The sequence below is a fragment of the Carcharodon carcharias genome, chromosome 3 (genome assembly GCF_017639515.1).
Source record: "Carcharodon carcharias isolate sCarCar2 chromosome 3, sCarCar2.pri, whole genome shotgun sequence".
NCBI lineage: Eukaryota > Metazoa > Chordata > Chondrichthyes > Lamniformes > Lamnidae > Carcharodon > Carcharodon carcharias.
This window is the reverse complement of record NC_054469.1, coordinates 88,248,838-88,262,767: the sequence shown is the minus strand read 5'-3', so window position 1 is coordinate 88,262,767 and position 13,930 is coordinate 88,248,838. Positions and strand designations below refer to the sequence as shown.

Sequence of the window (13,930 nt, the reverse complement as noted above, 5' to 3'; positions counted from 1 at the left end):
CCATTTCCAACCTTTCCTCCCACCCCACCTCGATTAGGGCCATCTTGGAGTGGAGACAAAAGTCTTTCGAATGCATTATTTGGGCCTCAGATGCAGCCTTTCCTTCCTGCGGCTCCCTCTTTGGGCACCTAGCCTCTAGCTCTGATGGCCCTGCAGAATATTGCAAGGAGGCAAGCATGTCCTGCTTGCTACCCTTAATGTCCTCATTAGCACATTCCTTAGATAATATCACCACCATCAACACCCCTATGTCCTTTTATCTATGACATCTTTGGCAATCTCTTCTTTGCCTCCACCTATCACTGGCCCTCTATTCAGTTCTACCTGTCCCACCCCCGTCAAACAGCTTATACTTCACCTCATTTCTCTACTTCCTTAGTTCTGATGAAGTGTCATACGGACTCGAAACATCAACTGTATTCCTCTCTGCAGATGCTGTCAGACCTGTTGAGTTTTTCCAGGTATTTTTATGTTTGTTATGAATTCAGGTCTGTTGATACCTTTTCAGGTTGAATGGCAGTCATTGCTCCTGCAATTGTTCTAACCATTCATACTTTTTAAGGAATTAACTTACTTGCATGAAAACATAGCCTGGGGCAACTTACGATTTCAACCAAATTTTGGTATTTTTCATACGTGCACTTTTCAGAATTTTCAAAGATTCAAAGACTTGAGATGAAACTTGATACAAATCATTAAATCACTTTCTTTCACAGGAAGTGAATAGATAAAGCATTAAGTATGATCAAATCCATTGTTAACTCGGATGAATTGCCTTTGTGTAATAATATAAAATAATGAATGTGTTCTACTTCACACATCAGTGACCAAATGGCTTGAATTAAAGTGATTGCTGATACCCTTCTGCTTTACAACTTGTTCACAGTTTTTTCTATCTCACTACCTTGCAACATTCTATCTTATGAATTTAGCTGACTTCACAAATTTTTAGGCCTGCCTATGTATTTATGCTGAATTTTACCGTGGGCTTTGGGACCAGGATGTCAGAATTAAATGGGAGTTCCAAGCACGTGCCTTCTGATGCATTCTTCTCGGAGGTGGCCTCCTAATTGGTTGCCTCCACGTTCACATGAGCTATTGAATACGGTGGACAGGCCTCTGAATGCTTCCAGTGCAATTAGAAGACCAGCAGGTCTGGAGCCTCAGCAACCTCATTGGGAGAGGTGGGTGCTGTTGAAGTATGTTGGGGACCATAAGAGCATTTTCACATGGAGGCACCCTTGGAGGCATGTAATTACACTAAAATTTAAGAAGGGTTGGCCATTGGACCCCTTGGAGTGGAGACAAAAGTCTTTCGAGTGCATTATTTGGGCCTCAGATGCAGCCTTTCCTTCCTGCGGCCCCCTCTTTGGGCACCTAGCCTCTAGCTCTGATGGCCCTGCAGAATATTGCAAGGAGGCAGTCTCCGCAGAGATGGCAGGCTCTGCATGCAGTGCGTAGCCACTCTGCTGGCAGAAAAATATCACCACAGCTGCAAATGACTCCTAAATGGGAGCTTAAACATTTCATGCTGTCTACCTCTGTAGATGGGCAACTAATCGTACTTCCTGCCCGCCCTGGGCAAGTTCCTCAGTGGCGGTAATGCATCAGGGAGCCATCCCAGCATGCTCCTCCCTATTTTCCTGCCAAACTCTGTTCCCCCTCGAAGCCTCCCACCATGGGACTGGGAAAGTTCAGTCCTGTGTCTCTATGCTTTTGTGTCTTGTTGTTTAAAGCCAGAATATGCATTGATGCCTTTTCCAGTAGAATGGGTGTGAGGTGCTTTTCATTGCTATTTTATGTAAAAGTAATTAATTTGGATTTAATTAGATTGTAAAGAATAAGGCTGGAGTGCTGAAACCCTTTGAGGCAGTTAAACTGGCCCCTGTTGCCTCAGGAAACTGGAGGCTGTCTGTAAAATTCCAGTTGGCTTCCTAAGCGTACTGTAACAAAGCTCTTAACAAGCCTGATTGCCTGCCCACCTTGTGAGGGTGCGGAGCCCTGCTGACCTCAAACCTGCATCAGTCTAAATGGCCACCACTGGGAATAGGGTCAGGAAACTGGATTGTCAGCCAGGGCTGATATTTTCGGGTCCAATCTGCCTCTGTTCCCAGCCTAGGTGGTTCCTGAAAATCCTGCCCATAGCATGCACTGGCCATAAAAATTCCTTGTAATCAACGACAAACTGTTTCTTAATAAAGTAACACTGTCATTCATTCTACAGTGCAGTTATCATGAAATCTTGTTTGTATCCCTATTGACAACCATTGTCATTAGACAAATGAAGCCAAAGCTGAATAAAATGTTTAACAAAATGGACTATATATATTATACAAACTAACAAATATCCAGGATAATCTAGTTCTGAAATACAAATGACAGATGTGAATTGTTTGAGTTTTGTTACATTGGTTTATGAGTGCAATGAACCAATTGATTAGATTACTGCCTTGTAAGCACTGCTAGGGATTCATTATTCTTCATTTAACCTCTGTATGTCAGTGTGTTGAGGGTTAAGGGGAAGATTACATGCTGTAAGTCAGTGCATATTCAAAGTGTAGGACTGCTGTCTGAAATATTGATTGTATTGATTAAACATGGTTTCGTAACTATTATTAAAGACCATTGATAATCTTGTGATCTCTGTTCATACATTGCTTTCTGTTTTAAATTATTGACAGTCTAACAGCCCTATTTGTATTAAAACTATGCAGAAAACCTTTTTATGTTTTTGTATGAAATGACGACATGGGGGAGGATTTTCCACTCGTCAGGCCGGTGCGGTGGGCGGGCCGGGAACGGCCACGAGACTGACTGCCAACCGCGATCGGGCTCCGACTGGCCAATTAACGGCCAGCAAGCATGAAAAGCACACTAAGAGCCTCAGTACTACCGGGCTGGGAGCAGGAGTGCTGAAGCATGCACATGCACGGGGCAGCATGCGTCGACAGCTCCCTGAAGGCACAGGGAGCTGAAGGATTTTAAAATGAAAAATAAACTTTTTACATGTGATATAAACACGTCCCCACGTTTGACTCAGTCACATGAAGTGGGACATGTAAAAAAGAATGTTAAAAATTTTTAATTGTGTTTTTAGTCACTTTTGGAAACCTCAGCCCACCCGTGGATGAGGTTTCGTTAAAAATGCAATAGCCACCTAACCTATTCACCCACCCATCAACCTAATGATTAAGCGGGCAGCGAAAAATGCAACTTAATTAATTACTTAAGGATCTTAATAGGCCTCTTAATTGTTGGCAGGCGTGCTGCCGCCTCTTGCGTGCGCCTGCTGACCGAACAATCGCAAGAGTTAGTGATGACATTGGGACTCTCGCCTGATGGCATCGCGCACTATTGCACTCCTGTTTGGGTCGGGTGTGTGTCCGCCCATGGAACGAAAATTCTACCCGTGTAGTTTGTCCATTGCACATGACATGATTGTCCTGAAAATGATGTGCAGCTTTTTCAGCGCTTCCCTTTCTTTGAAACCCACTGTAAGCTAAAATATAAAAGCTTTGGCAAACATTTTTTTCATAAATACATGTCCTCTTAAATGCTGCTGCCTCAGAGGTTGTTCCTTTTACTTACAAGGTCCGTCTTGTATGTCACAACAAGGCTTTCATTGTTCACTTAAGTGAATAAACTGTCAAGAAGGAAGCAGCGTCATTAATGGTCCAATTTTTCAAAATGTAGTGGATGCTAAGGGTCATTTACTAATGTCATCATTTCACAAATGTACAAAGTAGGAGAAATGACTCCATGTGGACTTGTATATATTTCTAATTTCTATCATAGATTTTAGGGAAGATTATGGGGAAGAAAATGTTTTTTATATTGCTGTGAGAACTGGTACAATTATAACTCTCTCCTTCATTGTAAACTTAGGCCAGGATTTTCCAGCCCCAACACCGGCAGGCATCTTCGCGGGTGGGATGGGAAAATTTGGAAGGTCGGAACAGAAATATGTCACTAAGTACAGAAACCTCACAGCTAGCTACTTTCTTGCCTGCTTGTGTGAAAGGCCTTGTTCCTTTGTTACTTTGACAACTTTGGAGGTTTGTACATCCGATCTCCACCTTGGAGCTCTGATCTAATCTGGAAGCATGGGTGCTGCTTATGATGTTTTACTTTGTGCCTCAGATAAGGACCAAGGTGACCATTAGCAGCAGCACCAGCAGGAGTAGGAGCAACAGGACAGGCACCAGCAGAGGGGCCAGCAGCAGAAGCAGCAACAGCTTGCTTCTCACAGACCTGTAGCTCCACTGGAGATGGGATCAGCAGAGAGGTACTGCTCGCAGGAGCTCATACCTGTCACACAGGGAGTGCAGGCAGTGAGCTTCCTCAATGTGTTGCAACACTGATGTCTCAGAAAGCTCAGTGTCTCGCGTCAGGTGGGGTCAGACATTTGCAGCCTGTCACAATCACCACTGCCCAAAAACTCTTTGCCTCTGGATCCTTCCAGGGTTTTGCTAGAGACAGTTGCAGAATCTCACAGTCAGCAGCCCCAAAATGTGCAAGACAGGTAATTGTTGGCTTTTTGCCAGGGTTGGCAATTATGTACACATTTTCTGCCATGATGTCAGTCAGAATGAGTGGGTGCTCCAATTTTCAGCTCTTCTTGGCTTCCCACAAGTGTAGGGTATCATTGACTGCATGTACATGGCAATTAAGGCATCTATAGATCACCGAGGAGTATTCATCAACTGCAATGTGCAGCTGGTATGCAACCACGAAATGTTGTTTATATAGATTCTTGGGTAGCATGATACATTTGTCCTGTGGCAGTCAAGACTCCCTCATCATTTCGCATCATGAAGCAGCAACATCCGCTGGCTGCTCAAAGACAAGTGATACCCAATTAAAATGTGCCTGATTACAACTGCGAGAACCCCAACCAAGGAGGACCAGGAATGGCACAATGCAAGCTGTATGACAAAAAATTGTCATTAAGCAAGCCATTGGCATTGCTGATGATACATTTCAGGTGCCTGGACAGGTCTGAGGCACCATTTATGCATCAGTCAGGATCTCCAGAATGGTCCTGGTGTGCTGTGCTTTCCACATTTCACAGCAGCAAGGTTTGGTCCTGCAGGAGGACCAAGTCATGGAGCACAGAGCCTCTTCAGACAATTTCAAGGAGGTGGAGGAGGAGGAGGTACTGGCGACGGCACACATTGTTACCCAGGGTGTGCCACATGCCTTTGTTAGTGTAAGGCTTACTGAGATTTTCACAGTATACACATCTGCCAGTCACAGGCAAAAGCCACGGCCTCCACATGGCCTCCACACAACCACACACTGACCCTGCACCTCCACTATTCCGCCAACATAAATCAGTTCTGCAAATAACCATGCATCCCTATCACAACCTTCCATTGCTTGGTGCCAATGCATGTCTTACCATTCATCACAAGTTAAAAGGCCACTTGTCAGGCAGCAATGAAAAATATGTGACACAGGAGCGTGATGGAAAGAATTAAAATTGATGTCGCTCAGAAATAAAACAAATCTAACAATACTTGGTACATACCCTTGTGCAAATACTAATCTGAATCCTTCCTCTTACTGGCAATTTTTTTATGGCGCAACCCCTATGTCTTCAACAGAGATAGGGGCAGACTGCTCAGATCCCTCTTCCTTAACCGAAGTTTCCCACCTACTGTGGTTGACAGGGCCCTCAACCGTGTCCGACTCATTTCCAGCACCTCTGCCCTCATGCCTTCCCCACCCTCCCAGAACAATGATAGGGTCCCTCCCGTCCTAACATTTCACCCCACCAGCCTCTGCATTCAAAGGATCATCCTACACCATTTCCACCAACTCCAGCATGGTGCCATCACCAAACACATCTTCCCCTCACTCCCCACCATCATCATTCCATAGGGACCGTTAACTCCAGGACACCCTGGTCCACTCCTCCATCACCGCCAACACCTCATTCCCCTCCCATGGCACCTTCCCATGCAATCGCAATAGGTGCAACACCTGCTGCTTTACCTCCTCCCTCCTCAATGTTCAAGGGCGGCCAAACACTCCTTTCAGGTGAAGCAGCACTTCACTTGCACCTCCTTCAACTTAGTCTACTGCATCCGCTGCTCCCAATATGGTCTCCTCTACATTGGAGAGACCAAAAGCAGACTGGGTGATCGCTTTGCGGAACACCTTCAGTCTGTCTGCAAGTATGACCCAGACCTTCCTGTCGCTTGCCATTTCAACACACCATCCTGCTGTCATGCCCATATGTCCGTTCTTGGCCTGCTGCAATGTTCCAATGAAGCCCAACGCAAACTGGAGGAACAGCACCTCGTCTTCTGAATAGGCACCTTACAGCCTTCTGGACTTAACGTTGAGTGCAACAACTTCAGACTATGAACTCTTTCTTCTATCCTCACCCCTTTTTTACTCCCCTTTTTCTATATTTATTTTTATTTTTTAACTTTTTTTATTTTTTTATTTTTATATATTTTCATTTTATTCATTTATTCATTGTTTTATCCCCACCTTTTATCCTATTTTCAATTTTTTTCCCCCACCACCATCCCCTGCCCTCCCACCCGACCCCCACAAGGGCCATCTGTTTAAGTTGTTCTTTTCAGAGTGCTCACCCTTGTCCTGCTATTATCACATTCTGCTTTCTTACCTTAATGCCACTATCAGCACCTTCTTTAGCCCTTACCACTACCATTAACATCCCCTTTGTCCTTTTGCTCATGACACCTTTGTCCATCTCTCCTTTGCCCCCACCTATAGCTGGCCTTCCATCCAGCTTCACCTGCTCCGCTCCCCTTAAAAAGTATAAATGTCATCACATTTTTACTTCTCTTTAGCTCTAAAGAAGAGTCATACGGACTCAAAATGTTAACTCTGGTTTTCTTTCCACAGTTCCTCAGACCTACTGAGTTTTTCCAGCATTTTCTGTTTTTGTTTCAGATTTCCAGCATCTGCAGTATTTTGCTTTTATTTTTGCTTAGATTCCTGCTCTGGCTGCTGACCCACTTTTGTCATCTCCCTCTTGGTTATAAGGCCTGTGAGCGCTGTGCCAAAGAAAATTCCATCTACATTTGCGTAGGGGCTGTTTTGGCCACCAGGACATCAGGCAGCATGTAGGGTTCTGAGTGGGGGGAAGGGAGGGGGCAGGGGGCAATATGTGAGAAGTGGAAGCACTTTGAGATAAGTCCCTTCTTACCATCATCGCTCTCACAAAGAGTTGAAGAACACTTTTCTGCAGATCAGCAGGGCACTACAGTCAAGGTTAAGGTACCATTCAGCTCATTTAAGGTGACATTCACAGTTCGCAAACCATTGTGATGAGGGTGTGCTTGCACTGATTTGATAGTCACATTTGATGCTTCATGTAGGTGGTTACTCTTTCCATAAATAAAGACTTCATCCCAAAAGCCTGCAACCTCATGGCACTCATACTTGAGAAGGGCTTCTCCAATTACTTTGCAATCATATACAATGCGCTGGAATTCATGCCAGTACAATGCACATTATTTGCTGCGACAGAAGCATCTGTTTGTAGATGGAACCCGAGGAACAGCATCTGCATCCAGTTGAGCAAAGCTTGGAGCGTCCTGTGGTCTCTGACATGGACTCTCCATTGCTATGCCTGTCTCCAACATCTGCTCTTGCTCACTTATGATGTGTGGGTTACCAGGTGAAAATGCAACTATCTGTCTTAGCGGTCCCACTGAAGTGTGAGCATCTGAGTTATCTATGGTTTGCATGAGGCCTGTGATGGTGCATTCTCACAGGACTTGAATCCCTCAGGGGAGATGATGTTCTCCTAGAGCACCTCCTCTGGGTCACTAGAAGGCACACTGGGAGATTGAAAACATGAATTAGAACTATCAAGGTAAGAATACTTTGAATGATCAATATGCACATTCACTCACTGTGACATCAAGTCAATATAAGTAAGCATTGTATGCTGTGTGGCTATCTGATATTTGATTATATCACCAGGTAGCTGGGAGGCTCTTACCTCCCCATCTCTGACAGCCGGGCATGCCGAGACTCCACTGATGTCCAGCTCCACCTCTGAACTCATCTTTCTTGGCTCTGATTGGGTCATTAAACCACTTTCAGCATTGAATCCATGAGTATGACATCATATACAGTTGCTGATTTCATGGGCAATCTTTGGCAACACCTCCTTTGTTTCACTGGGAGGCTTCTTCCTCTTGTCAGCTCTCAACATCACTCCCAGGGAGGCGCCACTGAAACAAGGTGCAGCCTTCGAGCATATGCATTTCATTCTGCCAATTTACTCTGTTCTGCGCCCAACTCCAAAATCCATCAAATTTCACGTTTGGAATGTCCGTTTAGACACTGGAGGTGAAATTGATTCATGCTTGTTCAAGCTAATTGGTCAGGATCCCCAGAAATGCAATGGCTGGGTCAATAAGCCACTGGCAGATGCAGTATTGGACCCACATTGCCACCACCCCCTCACACACAGCTCCCAGCATTTTGGTAACTTAAAATCCAGCCCAATGGATTGTATGCATGAAAATAATATGGCTTAATAAATGCCATTTTTTATTTAACAACTTTCTATCATGTTGAAAAATTCCAACTTTGATATAGTGGCAATTTTTTTTGAATATAAGTTTTTCCTGGTGAAATATATTGAAAGAACAAGAAATAAAATGGACAAATTGTTATTTGATTAATGGCATTCTGTCAACAAATTGATAAAGGGAAAGCCTATGAGAATGAAATTCTTTTCTGAGGGCTTTGATGTTTCATGTTGCTGATGACTGACCAGCAGTATATAAAAATAATTAGCTTTTCTATATTTACACATGTTTGTAACAAATTGTGTGTGGATAATCTTCAATCTCTGTCAACTGTTCTTTTGACCTGGGCAGATAGGCTTACACAAGAGAGCAACATGATAAATGGAAAGGACACAATTCTGTTGTTTGTTGGAATTTATCACATGGCTCCCCCTGCAAGAGTTTACAAACTGATTAAAAGTCACACAATTTAAACATGAATTCTGAATGTTTCACAATTACAGCTTTGGACATGGTTGTTACACTGCAAGTTTGAGAAGGCTTGGTTTGAGAATACCATGGAACAAAAGGTGTTGAAATATGCTGCCTGATCCACAAGATTTTATAAATACCAAGTATAGTTGTTTTTTAGTATTAGTGGACTGTTGTGGTTGTTCTGCAATAACACCAAAATATTTAAAAATCAAGTTGAAAAGATCTGCTGCATTAATGCTCCAAATTGTATTAAAATGAAGTGATAGCAGAGTATTTCCTCAAGGTGGTGTCATAACACTGGCCAAAATCAGATGCGGTATTATGTTGGTGACTTCACTGCATGGTTACACAATAGTTTTTGAGAACGCAACAATTGAATCCCATTAACTCCAGGATTTCAATACAACTGGGTCAACGAGCTATGGCAGTCATTTATATGGACATCAGTTAGTTTAATTTTTTTTCCGTTCTTGCATACTTTAATCAATATAATTTAGACTTCTAGAATGTTAATGGCAAATACTTATAAATGACGTCTAAATGTAGCCAAGTGTCAAAAAGGATCTGCACATTTGCAGGCCAACTTACATTTCAGCTCAAGCCTTATAAAGTCTGTGTTGCCCAAGTTTTCAAGGAACACTCCATAAGGAACTGAAGTCTTGAAGTAAAATGAGATGTCAGCACTGGTCTCTCCATGGAAAGTTGAGAAGTGAAGATAGGAAGAAGGTGTATTGAATGAGGCAGCATTCCAATAGTTTCCTAATAGAGATGGAGAGAGAGAGGGAAATGACAGTAGTTGATTCGACAAGTTGCCTTGAATAATAAGAGATGCAGTAATGGAACAGCTGGTGCGCTGATAAAATGTCAAAGCTTTCCAAAATCTCATCAGTTATGATACAAAAAGAACATTACTTGCACACGAGAAATTAACCTTATGCCTAGTCATTCATCCTGTCGTTTTCAGAATAAAATATACATAGACACACAATGCTTGGTAGGGAGAGCTGTCACTTACAATAAACACACAGTGGCTACTTGCTATAGATTGTAGATCTAATTCATTACTGGAGACTGGAAAGTTTAAGGAGGTAAACCATTTGGCAGGTGGCTCACTCACAGAAACAATTCAGTAGATTTAAGCACTGACAAATGAAGAGATTTGCTGCTAACATGATATTTGCACATTAAGGTTTGTGCAGAGTAAGAAAAATATTAAGATTTTAAAGTGAGTTACTTGCATGCTAGAAAATCTTTAAAAGTGAGTGATTAAACAGAACTTTATTGATCTAAAGGGAAATTACATGGCAGTTAGAATAAGCATAGGAGGCTGTCGGCATATAACTCAAGTAAGTTGTTCACTGTGTTTCTCCTATTCACTGTAATCAAGAATTCCAACTTAGATGTTACAAAGATGGCAGGGAATATGAGTTTGAAGGATGACTTTAGGGCCAAAAATTTCATCAGAGCTGGTTGGAAGTGTTAAATACAGATTTTTAAAAACAGATTCAAAGAGCTGCCCTCTGGTATCCTGCCTTAATGGCCCTGCTTCATTTATGAACCAGGACAGTAAGGCTATTTGTCAATGGTGGACGGTCTTCAAAAGAAAGCATGCACACATAGGTACATTTTCCATCAGAGGTTATCAATGAACATCAAACAGCAGCTGCAAACCTAGCTGAGTTCAGCTAACACAGCATGGGGCAGCAACCAGCTCTGCTCTGCATGTCTCAATGGCACATCAAAGAATGTATTTACTTAATGGACTAAGAAACTGCTATTTACCATTTTTGCAAAAAGAAATCCAATTAAACTGATGTATTTAAACCAAAAAAAAGAGAAATAGTATGACTGACGACCAAAACACATGATCTTGAAGGGTAATTCCGCTGCAGCAACATTAGCATTATTGGCTCCTTGGTTTTGACTGGTTTTGCTTTGAACCCAGTCCCATTGACGCTCAGTGTGTGAGCCTTGCACAGCCAACACAGCCCCAAAATAAACTTTCTGGATTCATTAAAATTGAAAGCTGGGAATTAAGACCTAATGTTACTTGTCTGAGCAAATCTGGCAAGTTTACTTTGGTTTCCGACACTGGTTGCATGACAAACTGATATCAAAGCCTGCATTTTTGCTTCTGGGTTGGGAGCGCAAAGTTGAGACAATTCCTGGCTCCTCAAACCTGACATGGGAGAAAGTGCTGCAGAAGGTTGGATCTTCACCCTGGGAAGACTGGATGAAAATGGAGTTGTAGCAGACAACCCCGGAAACAGTGTGGTGGCTGCTAAGTGCAGAGGTAGGCTAGGCAGAAGGCCTGTTGTGATGTACCATCACTTTGTCCAAGACTTTTTTTAAAAGCAATAAAACAAAAGAACAGCCCTCCAACTCTCACTCCTCATTGGCCTTCCATGCACGCACTCCTCTTGCTACATCCATGCCAACTCATACCACTTTATGTCCTCTACCCACCCCCATTGCCTGTCATATCATCCATGCCAACCTATGCCACCTACCCAACCCCATGTTCCCTCATACTTCCCATGCCAACCTATACCCCTCCAATCATCTCCCTGTAGCCCTTTATAGCCCCTATGCCAATTTAGCATCAACTCATGCCAACCCATGCCCCCAATCACCAGCCTTTGACCTACACCCTCCAACTTGCCCATTATCCACCATGGGCTGACCTCAGGACCCATGGTGAGATTAAATAAAATAAAGTTCTAAGTGCCTATTGCAGACTTTATTTTTTTAAAAGCACTCATTCATAAAAACCCATTCACTACAATCACATTCATTCAGCTACACAACTACATAATTACTTATAAAAATAAACATTTCATTTAAGTGCTTAATCCTTTATAAAACAAACATTTCATTCAAGTGCTTAATTGCTTATAAAAACCAACATTGGAATTCATAGTCTCACTTCAAAGAGTCCATAACAACTTATAGCTGTCAATCAAACTGTGAAGTGGCAGGTGTCCCATTGTGTTAATGAAAAGTTGTGAAATCAGTCATGCAGCACTAATCCGCTAATGAAAGCCCTCAGGCTTATGTCAACAGACAGAACAAAAATGAATTCTTCAACACTGCACAATTTTTTCAAACCTTTAAAGGGTTGGAGTTTTAAATGCCTTAACAGTTTGGCAGTTGCTTTTGAAACTTTTGACAGTTGCTTTTGACAGTTCCTTTCGACACTTTTGGCAATTGCTTTTGACAGCTCTTTTGACAGTTCCAATGAGCTTATGCGGTATTTTACACACATTCAAGTCCACTTTAAACAATTCCAAAGGGGAGCTTACATCTCCCAAAGGCACCTGACCTCCCCAAAAATGTCCCAGGGCCATATCCAAAGGGGTGCCTTACCTCTCCAAAAGGGTACCCCACCTCTCAAAGGACTCCCCAAAGGTTGCAGGTCTAATCTGAACACGTTGACCTGAACTTTACCTTGGCGGGCGCACGATCGGCAGGTCTGCGACTAGTTGGGAAATGGGCTGCTGCCCGCGATCAGCCCCCGACTGCGATTTCATGCTGGCTGACTAATAAAGGCCCGCCCAGTGTGAAACATGTCTTATTAATGTTCGGGAAGGACCGGGTGGGGGCTGGGGCCTGTCGGCTGCTGGGTCCAGTGACGACCCGGCGTTTGGTTTAAAGGTGGCACAGTAGCTCCTTGAAGGCTGCCAGGGAAGAATATAATTGCAGCATTCTGAAGACTGAAGTTATGGCCTCAAGTGCGGCTGGAAACGCCAGGTGGGAGGGCAGGTCGGATGGGCACTCTGCCCCTTGGTTTTTGGGCAAGTGCCTCGCGGTCCTTGGAGGAAATAGCGGCCAGGAGGGCACCCTTGTCCCCAGAGTTGGAAGGAGGAGGCCACTGCACTTAACAGAAAGAGCTTGCGAGAAGGTGGCAACACAGTTCAGCGGCCACGACATTGTGCAGCGCACACGTGTGCAGTACTGCAAAAGGTTTAACGACCTGCTGTGCTTGGGAAGGGTGAGTATTGTGTTGACATGTGTCAGTGTGTTGAAGTGTTAAAGTCTGGCTATCTGCCCATGCAGCTCAGGTGTGTTAGACTGTGAGTGCCATGGAGATCTGCATCATGGTGCCATCGTTTTTCAATGATCAATGGGGAATCCAGTTTTGAGGATCCCATCAATAATGAGACTACACCATCCGAAATGCTCACCTCTGTGCACTGCACTCTTACCTTCATCTGACATCCTAGCCTCTCTGCAGCTGGTTAACCGAGGTGCTGGGTCAATGACACTGGAGCTGGCCAAAGGGGTGAGCACTGGCTGCTTGGACTGAGTGCCTTACGGCTCGAGGGCCACGACTCAGATGTGCCCTGCAAGGTGCTCCTCAGGTGCGGTGGCCAGGCTACAACAGCGCTGCAGGTAAAGAGTGGATTAATCAATGTTCCTTGTCCTTTCAGGAGAAGATGTCCCATGGTGGTAGCATAGTGGTTTTGTCACTGGACTGGTAATCCAGAGACCCAGGGAAATGCTCTGGGGACGTGGGTTCGAATCCCACCACAGCAGATGGTGGAATTGAAATTCAATAAATATCTGGAATTAAAAGTTTAATGATGGCCATTGTCATAATGATTGTTGTAAAAACCCATCTGGTTCACTGATGTCCTTTAGGGAAGGAAATCTGCTGTCCTTACATGGTTGACTCTTAAAAATGCCCTCTGAACAAGGGCAATTAGGGATGAGCAATAAATGCTGGCCCAGCAATGGCCATCCAACGAACGAATGAAAAAATTAACAACGTTGAAAAGTTGTGGACAGGTGAAGGCTCCCCAAGCTTCCTAATCCTATCCAGATTTGAACAGGATGCCTTGGACCTGGAGAGGCACCACGCACTCGGTTAACCAGCCACAGAAATGCTAGGGTGTCAGATGAAGGTAAGAGTGCAGTGTACAGAGGTGAGA

General features: G+C 43.7%; 1 protein-coding gene across 1 annotated transcript in view; it reads right to left on the bottom strand.

Moving 5' to 3' along the window:
- The window catches only part of cntnap2a (contactin associated protein 2a), a 1,656,857-nt gene that overhangs the window by 335,679 nt on the left and 1,307,248 nt on the right, over positions 1-13,930 (bottom strand). The window contains exon 17 of the mRNA XM_041183966.1: positions 9,588-9,758. Coding sequence (XP_041039900.1) covers positions 9,588-9,758 — 171 coding nt within the window. The remainder of the gene's footprint in view (positions 1-9,587; positions 9,759-13,930) is intronic.